Source organism: Thermobia domestica, chromosome 16 (assembly GCF_964235325.1).
Source record: "Thermobia domestica chromosome 16, izTheDome1.hap1.1, whole genome shotgun sequence".
In the NCBI taxonomy this organism is placed as follows: Eukaryota; Metazoa; Arthropoda; class Insecta; order Zygentoma; family Lepismatidae; genus Thermobia; species Thermobia domestica.
In genome coordinates, this window is record NC_137469.1 from 110,055,936 (window position 1) to 110,073,912 (window position 17,977).

General features: G+C 36.4%; 1 protein-coding gene across 1 annotated transcript in view; it reads left to right on the forward strand.

The window, feature by feature from the left end:
* Positions 1 to 17,977, forward strand: part of LOC145672568 (Fanconi anemia group D2 protein-like) — an 87,800-nt gene that overhangs the window by 48,436 nt on the left and 21,387 nt on the right. The window contains exons 9-11 of the mRNA XM_081741727.1: positions 5,865 to 6,024; positions 6,569 to 6,769; positions 13,613 to 13,838. Of these exons, the coding sequence (XP_081597853.1) occupies positions 5,865 to 6,024; positions 6,569 to 6,769; positions 13,613 to 13,838 (587 nt within the window). The remainder of the gene's footprint in view (positions 1 to 5,864; positions 6,025 to 6,568; positions 6,770 to 13,612; positions 13,839 to 17,977) is intronic.

A 17,977-nucleotide genomic window follows, 5' to 3' on the forward strand; every position in this document is an offset into this window, starting at 1 on the left:
TCTGCCTTGAATAAAGAAATTAAATGTATAACATACCTTTTTTTTTTATATCGGCCAACGTGGGGGTTGAAGGGGATAAACACTCCCCTAAACTGCGAACAAACACAACACTACACCTGTTACGAAGACCATAACTAGTTAAACCGTTAGAGATACACATTTGCTAATGTTGGAAAACAGCTATAAGTTTGGTAACTTTATGTGAAACGATATTGAGCGCCCGCTTAAATGCTCACAACCACTTTTTGAGGCCGTAAATGTAGCGAGGTTATGCTACTGACTTGCCTAGAGAGCCCGCCGGTGCAGATCTACGTCATGCAGCGGTAAATGTGCACTAACGGCGGTTTGAAAGCTCTGAAGCGCGGCGAGCGACACCTCACGCAATTGTCTTTGCGTGTTCCACCTGAAGAGACTTGCTTTTTCCAATTGTACGACTGTTTTCGGGACCTTTCTTTCTTGTAATGTCGCATAAAGGACGTTACGACAATCTCTTTCTTTTTTCACTCTTCCATAATTCAGCTGCGTTCGTTTTGTATTCCAAGTCCACAGACTCATTACTTAGAACACCGCAGCTTCCCGATGCTCTCCTTCCCACATATTCCTTGTAAGTTTCATCCAAATCAAAGTGTACAGTAACGTTTTCGTTGTATATTGACATGGTTCTGTCTAGAGCGTCATTGATCAATTTCCGGAGGTAGTTTGCAAGGTATATCTCTGTCCTGTTTGGAGGTGGTTCTGGAATGTCTACAATAGCAAAATAGACTGCAAGTAGACGAATGGCATCTAATAGGTTTACACCCATTTTGGATATCGCCCTATAGCTTTGACTTATTACGACTCAATAAAACAATAATATGCATGCCTTATTGTGCGTATATATACATATCCATATATATAATGTACCGTTCAGTACACGTCATCAATGACATATAGGACACAAGGCATACGATTAACAGATTGATCATTGTTCACTGATAACTTATCGCATAGGCGTGCCCACCTAAAATTTTCTGAGGGGGACGGTACCCTTCACTCAACATTGTGGGTCAAATTTAAAGAAAGACTGATGTCATGCCCCCCCCCCCCTTAATTTTCAAAATGTCACATAACATGAATTAAAGTGCTGCAATTTAGGATAGATAAATCCTATCAATGGTGATAACAGGTTCTCTTCCAGCGACACAAACAATCCTATTTATGGTACTGGTGACAATATTTATTATAATTAATGGGATTTCCAGGGCGATGATATTAATTTGTAGGTTTCATGACAGTACAATGAACTTATGATCAGTGACTAAGCATATTATTCAAGTTCATGTTTTCATTTATGATTTGTATTGTTTCCCATTTTGACACTGAAATTGGGTCTTTAAGTGTCCTGTTAAAAAGCTCCAAACTCTGATAATATTTCTAGCCATATGAGCCCAAGAAACGTAGATCCTTCTTCAAAAAGCCGCAAAACCTCAGCTGCTGATCCTGAAGATGTATTGACATTTCCGTCAGTCTTCATCTTTTGCAACGTAGAGACAATTTCTTCATAATGGGACCTAGTGGGACACAAGGATTTAATGTTTACAATGTTTAAGACGAGACAACAAGCATGAGCCTCGATTAGAGCAGAAAATCGTGACCTCACTGAAAGTTACTGTGAAAACAGTACTCATAGTTCGTGTACCCACTGCAAAGAGTTTCTCACTACTTCTGATGCACTACAGACACCCTTAATCACAAGATTAGTACTGTGAGCTCCACAATGTACGTACAAAGCAAGAAGTTGCTGTTTACATATAATAGGTGGGACACTAATTCCAGAGCCATCACTCGTATTTCCAGAGCCATCATAAACTTGTCCACTGAATTGAGCAATTAAAAGCTGGAGTCTCACCATCTCATCCAGAATAACTGAAGCTATAAACTCACCAGTAGTTTTTTGATATACAGTAGAACTCAAGAAAACTTTCATGAGAACAGAGATCTTCATCAACTTACCTGGCACAAATACTTAATTGTTCTTGGCCATCCACATCACGGGAACCATCAGACACGATAGAGAACAAAGGAGGGTTTTGAGATTTGATTTTGTTACATATATGAAAAGCAATTTCTTGGCTTATGGTTTCGAGATTTCGTTCTGGATTTTAACATCCATGAAATTACATCTCTTCATGTTTCCCTTTATCCTGCTCTTCAATTGTGGAAAATCTTCAGAGCAAAGGCTCATCAATTGAAATAAATTCCTGAACCGGGAGTCATGTTCTCTAAATGCGAGTCCTTGTCTTGCAAGATAACGTATACTTGAGATTATATTTTTTCCAGGAATTTCCTGGCTTTCAGTTGTTCATCTAAAATTTGTCTGTTTAATTGGTTTTCTATTGGATTATTTTCTCTGTGTGTAGCGCAGTACAGCCAGTTCATGGCATTCTGAAGTTTCGTGTATACTTAATTTCTCTTTAGCCTTATTTCAGTTGCAAAATTCTAGAGTAGAGAAATCGTCTTCCATGGTTTTAGTAAGAACTTTTTTTTAAAAAAAATGTTTTTCAAGATGCCCGTACAGTTAAAACAGAAAATGACGTTAATTTTGTTTGGATAGGCGTGCAGCGGCGGAAGTAACCAAGTCGGCACAAATTTCAATGTTCGACCTTTCAGGGACTGTTGTGGAAAATTTGTAGGTAGCACTAAAGTCTAATTGGGCTTTGAAAGGTTCGAAGGGTGGGGAAAATCTGAACCACTTGCTAGACGTGGAGATTGAGAAGTTTTTTCTATAGACACTAATGGTGATGGTGACCAATACAAGATTTGAATGTCCATTGTCAGTTTCAGATTGTTATCCATCAGCTGAACTATCATTTGAATTAATTTCTCTTCTTTTCTTCAACAATGGCACTGCTTTGGCCCACGTGCTGTCTTCTTTGCTTTTTTCTTATGACAAATTGATCCATTTCAAACAATAAAACAACACTAAACAGAAACAAGAGATGAAAAATTTCATATCAACATTATATTCACAGTAACACACAAAAACAGCTGTCTAAATAACGTTACTGTTGGAGAAAACACACTGCAAAACATGTCCTTTCAAAAACAGTGGTGCACTTGCGCACAGCCCAGTTGACCAAGTTCAACAATACATTAGAAAGAACACGCAAAGAGACCTACCTTCCCCGCACATGAAGAAAAAGATCTTTTTAGGCAGGTTTTGAGTTATATTTCCGAAGCTAAACAGTGTTGTAAGTCTTCAATCGATTGACGAGGCTGGCACAATAATGGTGGTATTTTTACACGAAGCCGATACAGCAAGAGTCGGTATATTAAATAAAAAAGTATCATTCCACAATTTCTCTTTCCTCTTTGTAATGCTATAAGTGCAGAGGGAAAGGAATCTTTTTAGATACTTAGAAAGCAACATTTTTTTCTTGCCGCTACCGCTTTCTTGGAAGACTAAAGATAAAATCTCAAGGCAGAAATATTTGAAACTGAGCATGAAACTTTTAATAAGTACTAAGTCAAATTCGAAATATTTTTGCCTTGGAACCAAGAAGTAAATCCTTCACAAAGCTGTAGCTGTTCAAAATGAAAAGACACACTAAGAATTGCGTACTTTCAATTAGAACCTACTATTTTCATAAAGATACTAGCTCACACACACAATTAATTATAAAGTCAGTGATAGGCTATATGGTGTTCATTGGGCCAAACATTCCAAACAATAAAGATTCATCTTACACTGGCGAAATAGTTATGCTTCGTTTTTCATTATCATTTGACCATAAAACAAATGCCGGAGAGATATACTAACCTCGTATACAAATGTGCGGGGTTGGGATGTATAATTCGTTGAGATATGATGCTTTACTTTCTAAATTTTCAATACTTCCGCGTACTCTTAAAAAATGTAATAAAGAAATAACGTCCATTTAAAAAAATATTCAATTATAACTCAACAATCTTCACAAAATTTGCAATCGATCAGTGAAAACGGCATCTTTCCAGAGCTTGTAGTTTCCGAGATATGATTGTTAAAAGAATTTACCACAAACATATAAACGTTTCTTGACTACAAACATATAAACGTAGCATTTTAATATATAGATATTTCAAAATTTTATTTTTGCCGCAAATGAATGTGTGCACGCGTTGTGGTAGTTTTCGATACAGTAATACAGTGTCGCTAATAATCGAGCTAATACAGTGTCGCTACTTTCTATACTTCATTTATATTCCCTGGTAATTGTTAGAGTTTTCTCCAATGAAACTGTAATTCCTTTCAATTCAAGGAATTATTCATTGACAATCGACGTTCCTATTCCAGTATTTCATCATTTTTGCCGAGATATTTGGGGAAGAATTCCTGCTATACAATTTTCTGGGGGGGGGGACAATCTCCTCCTAGAAAAATTCTGGGGGGACGCGTCCCCCTCATCCCCCCCGGCTGGCACGCCCATGCTTATCGGCACACTTGTACTTGAATATATTGCTCTGATAGACTCTTTACTCTGGCATAATACGAGATAACATACCACTTGTAACACGCTTACCAAAGACAAAACGAATTAAATTCAGTGTCCAATTGTGTTATGAATTTTTCGTAATTATAACTTAATTTATAGTATCGTGTGATGTAACCATGCTCTAAACACTCAAGATATTGCTTTCTAAAAGAGGTACAAACGACAATTCAAACTGTAGTAACGAATTCCAATCTTATCTCTCACCTTGGCCAATATTTAAAAGAGATCTGTCTTATGTTTTTTTTTTCTTCTTCTTCTTTCTTAAATCTCTGCATAACAACAGGAATTCATAGCACTGCTCACATTTCATGCAGATGATGACACAATATTCGTAATTGTTCCGTCATTTGCCAGACGTATCGACTACTATTACAATGTTTTCCACATATTGTTTTCTCTATGAATTTTAAAAGCGACAAGCAAATCGAAAGAGTGCTGTGCTCGTTATGGCCTTGCTAAAATGTGTCATATTGCTCTATGTTCGCAATTTAGGAGGGTGTTTACCCCCTTCAGCCCCCACGTTGGCCGATATAAAAAAAAAAAAAGAAACACGTATGTCCTACTTTTGATTCCTTTATTCACTTCAGGAGTTCCAAGCAAATCAGAGTGTGAAACTTGAAAAACCTTGCTTGTAAGTGGGCAGGAGGCCTCAGAGCTCCACACAGCAAGCTAAGAGGCTTGGGTTAGGTTAGGGTTCTCTCAGAGCTCCAGAGCAAGCTGAGAGAGTAGTTGATCAGCCAGGACTGATGTCGGTTGTGGTGATTCTTGGAATTCTATATCTCCTCCTGGGTAGCGGTGGCTTCCATCACATGATCCAGTGGTGATGATGATTTATGTTATCTGCTTCGTGTAGTAGCTTGTAGTAAAACGTATGTGGTATTGTGTAGAAATGTTGATGTTTGTAAATAGAACCATGTGCAGGATATTGCAATACTCTTTGAATTTTTAGTTTCATACCGTGATGATAGACGTATGAAGTTATTTATTGATAATACTGCAGTAAATTTAGCTTTAATGAAGTTTATTGAATTTTATATTGAACATTTAAATTTAAATATACTTTGCAGATGTTGATAGAAAATTACTTTTAACTCGCAGTGACACTTTGAACTGTTAAGGTGTTTAATTTCATTGATTGATTAGTAATTGAGAGTGTGTTTTATCTACTAGATATTAATCTAGAAATTAAGGTTTAATGATCGTTTAATAAAATAACATTGGCTAACTATCGACTATTGTTAAAGTTTTCCACTGAGGATGAAGTTACGTGGTTTGGTGTCATTTGAAATTCTTGTGCTACTGTAGGTAGCAATATTTGATATTTGTGCATTATTTTTTACTTTTATTTTCCAGAGTGTGATGGATGCAAATGATGGCATAGTAGACTGTAACGCAATATTTGAACCAGAAAATGCTGTGATAAGTAGATGCTTTTGTTTAATATTTCGCGCTTTAGGAAGCACTCTTGCGTGGGTTGGTTTTCATAGAAAAGATAATAATCCAATATTAAAAGGTAACTAATTATTTTCGCAATTTTTGTTATTACATTCTACCTGCTGCTATTCTGTAGTACAATTCTGTTCCAAAAAATATTACTCAGATATGTAACTTTTTAATACCTAATTTGGACTCCTATGCTAAAGTAGATTTACTGTTATTATTATTATTTAGTAACATAATCATTAGCTTAAAGTTATTGTTTTGGACGTTCAAATAGTTTGTTCCTAGCTCAATGGATAGTACTTCACCAATGTTACTATATAGGAAGAATTACATAAAAATAGCGAACAAATAAATAATTCAGCCAAAACTAACCAAGTAAAATGAACATAATACCAAGAGAATGATATCTGCCAATTTTCCATATTGTTGATCCTGTCATTGTTGGCGGCAGTAATTGTTTATAAAACAATCAATTATTATTTGATTGTTCTCATTGGAAGTCAACTAAACTTTGTAGTAGAATTTTGTACAAACATAATTATTAATTAAGTTATAATATTGAACGCCTTTTAATAATCTTAAAATTAATATTGAGTTTATTTTTTATTTTTCAGCTGCATTGAAGTGCCTTGCAACGAGAATCAGTAGAGATACACAAATAAAATTGTCGATGCGAGAAATGGTAACAGAATCTTGTTCTTACATACTATCGTATATGAGTGTGATATCCTACCTTCCGACTGCTGTGAACTTGATGAAGTTAGTAGAAACCATTGCTCATTTTACAGATGACGAAGCTCAAAAACAAGCATTAGGTAATAATATTTCTGTTTAAATCTTTAATGACTTTACCAAATAATACTATTTTTGTTTCGTTATTTTACGTGGGAATTGAAAAGAATATATTAGTAACTTAAGACTCCAAAGTACAAGTTCCAATTTTACGACGTTTCAGAACCAATCAAACTCGATCATTATGATTGATACTCAGTATATGGGATAACGTAGTTAGTTTATACTCACGTAGAACCTAAAGAGTTTGATAGAATTTGAAGATTCGGAAAGTATACTTTAGAATCGTGAGACGGACACTTTTAAATTCGATAGTAAAGGGGCGTTCTTGCGTTTAGTACTATTATATGTTCCATTGGAGGCTCTTGAAGGAAGTCGCATCGATAAACATTTAATGTTATCGCTACAGCCTAAGTGAAGAAAACTTTCGTAATGTTCTAAATTTTTATACAAGAATTGGTGAGGTTTTTGAATTCTTCTTACAGATTTCTGCACAGATAAGAGTGAATCAGACGAGCAATTCCCTATATGCGTTGTTGAAATTAGTTTGTATCGTCTGCACGGCGAAAGAGCCAATCAACGTTTGGTGGAGAACGATGTTTCGTCGTAAGCGGGTGGGTTTTCGAGCGTGACGTCATGGGTTGGGGGGGGGGGGTACCTCATATTCTTGTATTGGGCCTGGATTGCTTTGTTGACATTTTCGTAGATCTTTATCGAACATTATGTTAAAATCATTTCTACAAACTAGCGGTTAAAGACAAAACAAATGGAAAAGCACATGGTGGCAATGCACACCTGTGCACTTCATGCTTTCACCCACCATGTACCACTAGACTGGCTAGTTCCGTCGTCGTATGTTAGAGGCGCTACGGTTCGCCTTGTTTCCAGTTTTATGCGGAGTTTACGATCTGTATATTCTAGTCTGGATTTCTGTAATTCCTGAATATTACTTGTATTTCCGAGCTTTCGACTCTCCGTAGAATCTTGGTCACGGAGGATAAAAACAGGAAGAAGAAAAATAAGAACATCAAGGAATAAAAAGGAACAGGTGCAAGAATGGTGCTGGAACACACTTTGTCGAGTTCAATTATCACACATTAAATAGTGGTGACGTAAACTGCAATGGTTGCTTTTTTTAAAAAATAAATATAAAATAAATTTGGACAAAGGATGGTTAAGTGATGGATGGAAGCAGTAATTACAAAATTCGCACAGCATTGGCATAACAACGAAAATAACAGCACAAGGTAGCACTAAAGAACAAAAGAGGGCACAAATTGACTCCGCCATATTGCAACTTAAATCACCACCATAAAATGTGTGATCATTGAACTCGACAAAGTGTATTCCAGCATCACCCTTCCGTTGGTAAATCGTTTATGCTTTTTATTTTATTCATTTTATCCATTTTATTCGTTGATACTTTTTACTTTTCTTCGCACTGTTTTTATCCTCCGTGACCAAGACTCCAGGGGAAAGTTGAAAACACGGAAGCACAAATAATATTCAGAAATTACATAGATTTGTAAGTAGAATGGTGATTAGAATTCCTGAGCGTGGTTTACGTTTCCTTCCCCCCCCCCTTTTTTTTTTTTATAACAATTTAATTTTTACTGATATAACTTCCCTTAAGCGCTACCACTGATTTTAATGTATATGAACTTTGTAGCATATTTATCAATATATTGTTGAAACATTTTGTAAAAGATACTGCTGGAGAGTGTCACGTATTCATATTTTACCAATTAGCAATGGAACATAGAACTTAGAGTTGTTGTATTTTGTGTCAACAGACCATGTACTTCATTACATGTTTCGTTAGATCTATGAACATGTTTAATTAATGATCACGTGAAAATTTGATTAAGTATCAAATTCAAAATCTACAAGTAACTTTGAATGCTGTATCCAAGATGAACGTGAAACCTTTCAGTAGAATTTGCCGAATCAGAAGAAAAAAATGCATAATGAATTCCTTCTTCAATAAGAAACCTCGCAGGAAACGGACATGGCGATATCCGAGTGGAATAACAAGCGAATTCGCAACATCATATCAAACAGAAGAACGTGGTTGGAGTTCGAATGCCCTTAACAGGTTCAATACAAAACGTGATAATTGAATGGTAGGATATGTACTGCATCTAAAGACCAACTTGGAACAAAGATAACTTATAAGATGACTGAGGAACCGTTTTTTCGCTTTCGAGGAGGCTTTTGAAAATTTCCAGGAGCTAACAAAGGAGATCACAGGAATTATGATGGATTCATCTATGATGGTAGGAAATATCACAGTGAAGTATAACGAGAAGAGAATATTCGATGAAAGATGCTGTTTGTTGAAGGAAAAGAGAGATGAAGATTAATAATGATAATTTGATATCTAAATTAGGATAAGTAGAATCGAGCGAGAAGTCGAAAATGCATAAAAGAAAATATGAGGGAATTTAGCAACGACTCGTGAGAGCGATAAAGGAGATGTATTTTTGTGAGCTTAAGTGAAGACGACACAAATTTTGGCAAATTGAGAAGGCAAAACTGAGCATACGCTGTGGGTGAAAGCGAATCATAACATCGAAAAGAGAGGGTGTATCATAACTTCTCGAAACTGCGAAGAAATACTGCGGAAGATTTAATTTCTAAACGAGTTTTTTCAAACGGTGAAAGAAAATGAAGACAAAGAAACTGAGATACATTGTGCTATGTGAGAAGAGGTTGCATACTCTATAAAGAACATGAAACGGAGAATGCAGCATGAAAAGATGGAATCTCATTAGACATACGAAAGATAGATAGTGAATAGAGGGAAAGATTCTAGCTAAGCGGACAATAGGCAAAGTTCCCGAGAAATGTAGAAGTATCGTAAAATTGTTCGTATGTACATTTACTTGCTTTTTTCAGTTGTTGTTATTTATTCTAGTATTGTTCTTCATTGAGTTCTCGTAACTTCATTCGTTAATAAAGTGTTTAGTATGTTTCATTTATATAATTTCCAATTAGGTATAGCTTGTTCAAAAAAAAAAAAAAAAAAAAAAAAAAAAAAAAAAAAGTAGAGCAAAAAGAAAAGGTTATATCGAGAGTGGTAAGAAATGGTAATGAATCAGTCACAAGAGAAACATTGTAAGTTCTTACTTGTCTATAGATACATAAGTATCGCTGCTAGTGGTGCGAAGATGGAGACATCGAAGCAAAAGAAAGTGGTTGCTTAAGGAAGTTTGTATGGACAAGGTAAGCCGTAAAATTCAGGAACAGTTTTATATCGAGTTCGGTAATTGTGCACATAAGACCTGATTTGCGTAATAAATGAAGCAAGTAATTTTGCTACTTCTGCTGTCAACGAAAGTGCTAAGTTTTAAAAGTAATATTTTCGTCCGCAAACAATATGATATATAGGTAAAGAAAGCACAAATCGGTGTTATATTCAGCGTGGGTACATTTATTGATTATTTCTTTGATTCTTTAATGTTTCTTCTTTCAAAAACTTAAAACAAAATTCTCAGTTTTCATTTTATTGTAATATTGGTCGGTACATTGAAATATCCGATTTTTATGCTTGGTGGGAAGACACTCTATATAATACAATCAATAGATGGGCCGAGATTGTGCGTACATCGTCACGAGCTCCGTGTATGTTCAAAAAACAGGTTAGGTTGTCGAAACAGTCAGGAAGCAATATCTTGCTGAACAGGGTCGTGTGCAAGTGCCCACAGTCGTGACTGATCTTTATTTACGAATTCAAACTGGGGCGTTTTACATATCTAGCTGCAGAAAAATATCAGCAGTGCATTTAGACCAAGAGTCGTGAATCAGCGCACCATACAACCTTGATTTCAGAAATTTTGTGCTAGTGACATATTGGCAACTGAACAACAGTATGTTTGAATGAGCTCCTCAGGAACACTGTGAAATCAGACCCTCGAAAATGTTCGTATAATTGCAGACGAGTTAGGCCATACACCATACGACTGTACTTGTTGATTGCTGTATAATGTTTTGCGTCCCTTCAGCAGTGATGCTATATAAGACATAGACCTATAGCTTAAAGTGGGATTCAAACTACGTGAGCTCCCGCCGATTGTCGTATCCAGGCCCTTCCCACTCCAAAGACGCGTCAGGGGAAAGTTCAACTGAAGGGTACCACTTGGCTTGAAACAGGCCAAGTATCGCCGTCTGGAGGTGTTCAATTCTCTGACTGTACGTAATAAATGGGAAAGTTTGATGTGTTGAATTGTCACTTCTGATGAAAAGTGTACGTGCTACGACAACTGTAAATGTAGTTGAATCGTGATTAAAGTCCAGGACGGTTTCCAAAGTCATTCTTACAGCTCCATTATGTGTTTTTCTGTCAAGGCAAAACCTTGAATGTTGATCGCTACAGTTCTGAACTCCATGAAATGCTCCTCAAACTTGTCTGCATAGCACATAAATAGGAATATATTACGCATTCAGCAATGGTCAGTAGGCATGTGTACAAAATGCACGCCCTCATGTCGCTCTGAGGACGGTGTAAATTCCCCATGAGTTACGTCAGTAACGTACGCAGAAGTCCGTCATGAACGAAAATGGGCGTTCAAGCACCCCAGTTCATATTATTTCAGAGAGAGAGATATATATATGATGAAGATGAATGTTTATTTTCGCATATCTTCTTCAGGGAGGGGGGTGTTAATACCCAGAATCATCCTCCTCGCATACGCCATTGGTTACAGTGTTCCTGTCCTGCACCTTTTCTATCATCATGATCACTTGTTGGCAGGGAAGAACGTAAAAGGTGAACAAGAAATTGGTAGACTGGAAAACTATAAGGATCGAAATGTATTTTTGAAATGTATTTCCATACTGGGATAGTACATGAGAATGATGATTCCGTACAAAAATAAATAAATAAATAAGATTGGCGTTCTGGATGCCTTTGTCCCCAATATCCCGCAGATTATGTATCCCCCTTCGCATCAGGTCGAATCTTGTAATACGCACAACTTCTAGGCTGAGATATTTCCAAATCCGTAAAGTCACGAAGATTTTTTGGTTCTGTGGGGACGTTCAGCATACTTCTGTTTACATAAGGCCCAAAATGCCTCTATGGCCCGCGCTTGGGGTACATTAGGTGGGTTCTTTGCTTTCTTAACAAAGGGTATGACTACGGAGAAAATCGACACATTCTTGGCGTAGTGCTATGTAGCAAGGTCCGGCCAAAACAAAACATTGTCTCTTCGGCGTCCGGCTCATCATGATTGATGCAGCATGCGGTTGACGATTTATGTGTATCATGGATTCCAAACTTCTTTCTTAATAGAATCCAATTATTGGCTGAACGATTGTAGAAGTGTCTGGTTACAACCGTAGACTACTTTGACTGACCCAAGTATTGTAGTTTTCATAGTTTTTGGCCTTTAAAAGTAACACTCGTCGGTTGGACATTTCAATCGCGAAAATTCTATATTTGTAGGTGAACGCAACATATAACCATTGTAACTTCTATGTGTATATGTAATACATTTCTCCGAACCCTACCGGAAATAAATAATGCGGGAAAAACTGGCGGAAATACCTTATGTTTGACCCATCCACAAATCAATCAGTTTAAATGAATTGTTATCCTCTAGGAAATGACCGAACCACTTTCGTATGCTGTAAGGCATCAGGATAGATAGATGTCTGTGTGGATGCAGATATCCGCATCAACATAGATTTGCGAATATATTTTAAATTTTTATGCTGATAATTGCGAATATTTGTGATCATTCTTCTTAACTCTATTAATTGTTGACGTCTTGTATATTAAAGTCGTTGCAGTTTGAGTCTAATAACCACCAAAGCAGAATTGTATTTCACTCAATATGCTTCCAAAACCAATATGAAGTACTAATTCGGTTTTAGGCGAATTTGGCTTATTCTTCCTTATTAAGGACTTTTGAACTCCATTTCAAATAAAGACGTTCAAGGCTTATGAGTAATGAGATTTTCTTTTAAAGCGGTTTGCTCTGAAATTAATTGAGGAATCGGAATTACCAACCTGATAATTTTCTTGTTAGAAATCTGAGTTTGAGGGCCTTACGTTAGTGTTTGTGTGAATTTTGTTCCATTTTATTTAGCGTAATTAACTTCAATAGGAAGATTGTATGTAATGTGTAACTTGAATTTTATTTGACATAATTTCACAGAACTATAAAAAAGATTTTTATAACTGTATTTTTTTTAACCACAATTGAGGAGTTTGATGCAATAAGGTCGTAAGTCTGAAACATCCAGTTGGAGAAAAACGATGTTGAAAATTTAAGTAATTTTTTTTTTCTTACATAAAACAATGTAATATGCAGCATTTTATTTCGATATTGAATTCAAATGTTACCAGAAGGCTAAACAAACATGGCAAAAGCCACAAACGCGTTTGATGCAAAAAGGGGTAAACTCGCTTACACCCTTATTACATCAAACTCCTCAATTGTCATATAACAGAAAAAGTTGTGTCTGTTTGTTATCTATTTATCTGCGGGTGCACCTTTTTGTTTCCGTGCAAACATCTAAATATAGAATTGAACTGTCATCATCTGTCGTATCGCCAAAAACTGTTCACATCAAAAACTTGAATTAACGTATGCAAAACCTTGGAGAGGATCATTTGTTCGTGTAATGACTCTTGTAGTAAGTTCAGGTATAGCTTACTTTTGCATAAATCCTTGTGAAATATTCCTTATTATAGGTAAGATAGGTAAAATATAATCATGAAATAAAGTGCTCTTTTATCTAGCGGACTTCCATTTATTTGGACTCTCTTCGAATATTAATTTGTTTATATATAAAAACCTTTCAAACGTTAAAAGAGCTGTATTGTATTTTAAAATATAATATTGTTGAATCATTGATAGTGGAACTGAGTAATAACTGTTTGCGGCGAGAATGGAACACGTTGGATGGTTTGAAAGAGAAAGGAGCTCAACTAAATCACAGTATTGAAACCGTTTTGAAGATTTATGTCAGATGTAGTGATGACAAGGTGGGAGCTCTTACAAAATTAGTGGAAACAGTAGTGCCAGAAGCCAATGAATTGAAAGGAAAAAATTCATGTACAGAAACTTACAAGACTATAACAAGGTAAGTCATATTAATATTTCGTAATCCTATGGTTTCCTTCGTGTGTAACGAACTTGCTTTTTATGCGCTCGGTCCTGCAATAAAGATAACTTTTCTCGGAGTTTGCTATCGGAGAACTGATTCGCATCCTACGTCAGTCAATCAGCTCAATGATTGATCGATCTGATTCAAAGTATTCAAGTAGAATTTCCAGACGTAATATTTTGACACAGACGGATTTAATGTATCGTAATGAATATAAATGGAAACTCTGGTAAGAAGATGAATGTCTGGGAAATTTTGTTGGCGACAGTTTCAAGACTCCGTTCATTTATTTGAAGATAAACATATCTTGCCAGCAACAATGGGTCTATATGAGAGCTTGATGTGGAATCCGAATATGTACTACGATCGGTAAGTTCAGTCCCTAATACGAAAGGCAAAGATGCTAAACACTTAGCCATGATGGATATCTTTCAGAACTTTTAAACAGATAGTTCGAAATTGTCGCATGTTGTGTTTAAGTATTAAATTCATACTTAATGTAATATTTACTTAGGAATAACATTGCATTTATTGATAATGTTCTTAACTTCATTTCAAGTATTCAATAAGTTTAACCAAAGGGTGATTTCTACTTATTACAGTCTGTTACTTAGTCTGTCACCACTTACCATTATTATTTTCTCGTTGGTTTTCTCTTTGAACTTAAATTGTGTAGTCCTGATTTGTCAGTGTTTCTGTTTGCTATTAATTTCGTGTATATTACTTATATATGCGTGGTACATATCATTCATTCGTAAAATTTAGCTTATTTATTAAAACCATAGTCTCCAGTCCCAATTTTATTACTTTCTAATTTAATAATTTTATAATACCAATATTTGTATCAAAGGTAATATGCAGTGATTTATTTGTGGATTTTGTAGAAGGGGGGAATGTTTATGCAAGATTGTGTCCGTATAACAGAACAACTTTAAAGTCGGGTTGGGAGAACGTTATTTTTAAACCTACCTACTTTAAAATTATGGTACTAGTTTGATAGGGGGTTCCCAAGTTCTTAACTTTTTCACCTTTTTAAAAACAATTTTACGATAAATACGGGAAGTATGTTAGATACGATTTGGTTTGGTAGATTAGTTTACATGTGTTACCTTGCTACTTTTCGTCCTACTGCTGAAGACAAGTGTGCAGCATCCAGTAAAAGCCCTATAGTTCCATTGCAATCTGCACAACTTGTCGTAACAAGTGCCACACTCCTACGTAAATCAGTTTTGTTATGACAGGTTTTTTAGTCCGTTCTAATTTGGCCTATGTAAACCAAATTCCTCGCACGAACAATAAATACGATAAAAAGTAAGTTTACTTTTGGCAGAACAGCAGGCACGTAGCCAAGGGGGGGTCCGGGGGGTCCGGACCCCCCCTTCGAGACCAGAAATGAAAAAAATTAAGGAAGGATAAAACAAAAGGAAATGACGAAAAGAAGGATCAGCGTTAAATATTAAAAAGAAAACTACAGGAAGCTTTTGCTTACTCTTTCTTATGAGGAGATTTGTATTGCTTGCAATATGGTGGCGAGCTAAGCGAGATATTCTGGAAGAGTCAGGGATTTTGAAATTTCAAGAAAAGTTATGGAATTCTCAGAATTTCTGCTACTAGTCAGGGAGATTTAAGGCTTTCGAAAGTATAGTGCCGTTGTGTAACAGCGTGGACATTTTAAATCATAATTTTTCGTCATCGCATCCTTGCAGTATCAAACATGTTATTTCAAGAACAATTTTCTATTGCTCCTTTAACCTATCATTTGGAACCGACAATAGTTGACGGAATAATAAAAATAAAAATTTATGATGAAAGAAAGTTCTGTTAGCATTTGATTCAACAGAGAAAGGAACGCATATATTGTAAAACTAGTTGAATATACACATGCTTCGCACATGGGCTGTATTTGGAAGTCAACGCCTGTGGGAGTATCAGCATGGTTCACAGCGACGGCGAAAACTATGGATTTCTTACTAATATCGGTCATTTTGGGCTATTTTTTTTACATGTCTCGGTATCCACCCCCCGCTGACTCCCGGCCCGCATACAATTGTAACTAAATTTGCATGTCATCGCTAATGGAAGTGTCACCATTGATTTCAGCGACCGCGAAAACTATGGATTTGACACTAATATCGGTCATTTTGGATTACTTTTATATGTCTTGCTATCTCACCCCCCTCCGATGACCCCCGGCCCGGAGCCGAATAGCGTGAATTTGGAAGTTAATGCGATCCGAGTTTCATCATTGATTTCAGCGACCGCGAAAATATGAATTCGACACTAATAGCTCAAGTGGTAGAGCGTTGGCTTCGCATTCGGGAAGTCGTGGTTTCGAATCCCGCTGCCGACCATCCTGACTGAGGTTTTCCAGGGTTTCCCTCAGTCCTACCAGACAAATGCCGAGATGGAACCTAATAAACATGCCCTGGCCGATACCTTCCCAAATCCTTTCCATTGTTAATGTTGTTGGATATCCAGTGTAAAATGGCCTCTGAACTGTATCTGATGATTGTTAAATAAATAAATACATATCGATCATTTTCTACTACTTTTACATGTCCCGGTAAACGCCCCCTTGAGACCCCCCCTGTTTCGAAATTAAAGAATAAAACACTTCGTCGTGATCTGGGGCCTGGGCCAAGGTACCCCTGCAGGGGCGTTATTTAGGGGGGGCAGGAGGGAGCAATTCCCCCCAAGAGTTTGAGGAATACATATACTTTAATCGATTGTCTACTAGTACTATACTTTAATCGATACTAGTACAAAACGTGAAAGTCTTATGTCGGTGGGGCTCTTGCCCCCCTCAAGCGAAGTCTGAAATGACGCCCCTGTACCCCTGACCAAAATTTGGTAACTCTCGGTCCACTCGTCTGGTCCCTAGGCCGCACGCAGACAGACAAACACACAAACAAACTCTTTATTTTATTTATATTAGAAGATAGTTTACAAGACAGTATTGAGTATGTACTTTCATAATAATTGAGGTCATAACGAAAGGAAAATTCTTATATTTGAATAAACAGGAGAAGGACGTAAATATTGTAAAGTCTTTTTCAATAGTTTTTTTTTATTATTTTGCTCGAAATTTCTTCATAGTTTATTATTAAAATACTTGCCAACATATCCTCATTTTATGGTCCTAGCAAACCAATATATGTTAATAGTAAAGTAGTTTAGATTGATCGAGCTCCTGGGCCTTCAGAATTTCATGTCACTCCTTCCCCCCCCCCCCCCCTTCGTTACGAAATCCTGGCTAAACGAACCAATATATGTTCCAGTAAAATAGTTTAGAATGATCGATCCCCTTTTGTGATGACCACAGTATTTCATGTCACGGACCCCCCCCTTCACGAAATCCTGGCTACGTGCCTGAGAACAGTGATAGGTGCACATACACTTAAACTTGATTTTATTAAATGGAAGGGGAAAGACGGTATTTAATGTCATTCCTCATATCATAAGTGAGTTTTCGCACTTGCTCATTCTACTTAATAAAATTAGATTCAGGGGTGTGTGTAACCCTAGCACGGTTTTGCTGAAAGTAAACTTCTGGTCAACAATACATACTGGTATTAAAACGAATCCAGAATTGAAGAAAGACTGTAATCTGATCTCCGACGAATCATGAGCATGTATTAAACAATTAACAATATGATGCTACCTAGGAAAAAATACTTTACCTTTTCCTTCACTTTTACTCTCGAAATTGAAACAGCCATTGTAGCCTACAATATTTACAGTTTTTACAACAAAATCACAAGGAAGGATTGACTGTCGATTTCACTTTGAATTAAGCTGTAGCGTGACTTATCTAACACTGTCTTTAAAAATTAACAATATTTTCCAGCGTACCTCACTTTAGAATAGTGAAGTAATAGGAGGTTGGTTTACATGGGATAACGTCTTTTTCAGTTGGTTTGTCGGTAGCAGCATGATGTCCACTTTTTATCCAGCTGAAGGCATACTTTTCTGCGTTGAACGAAGTAATGTCTGGAAGTAATGTTTATGGAAAGAAGAAATTCGAGTTTTTTTTTTTGTTTTTTTTTTCAGATAAATTGTTTCTAGCCTCAGATGCTGTAAATTTAAGTTGGAAAAGCCTCTCTCGCACTCTGCAG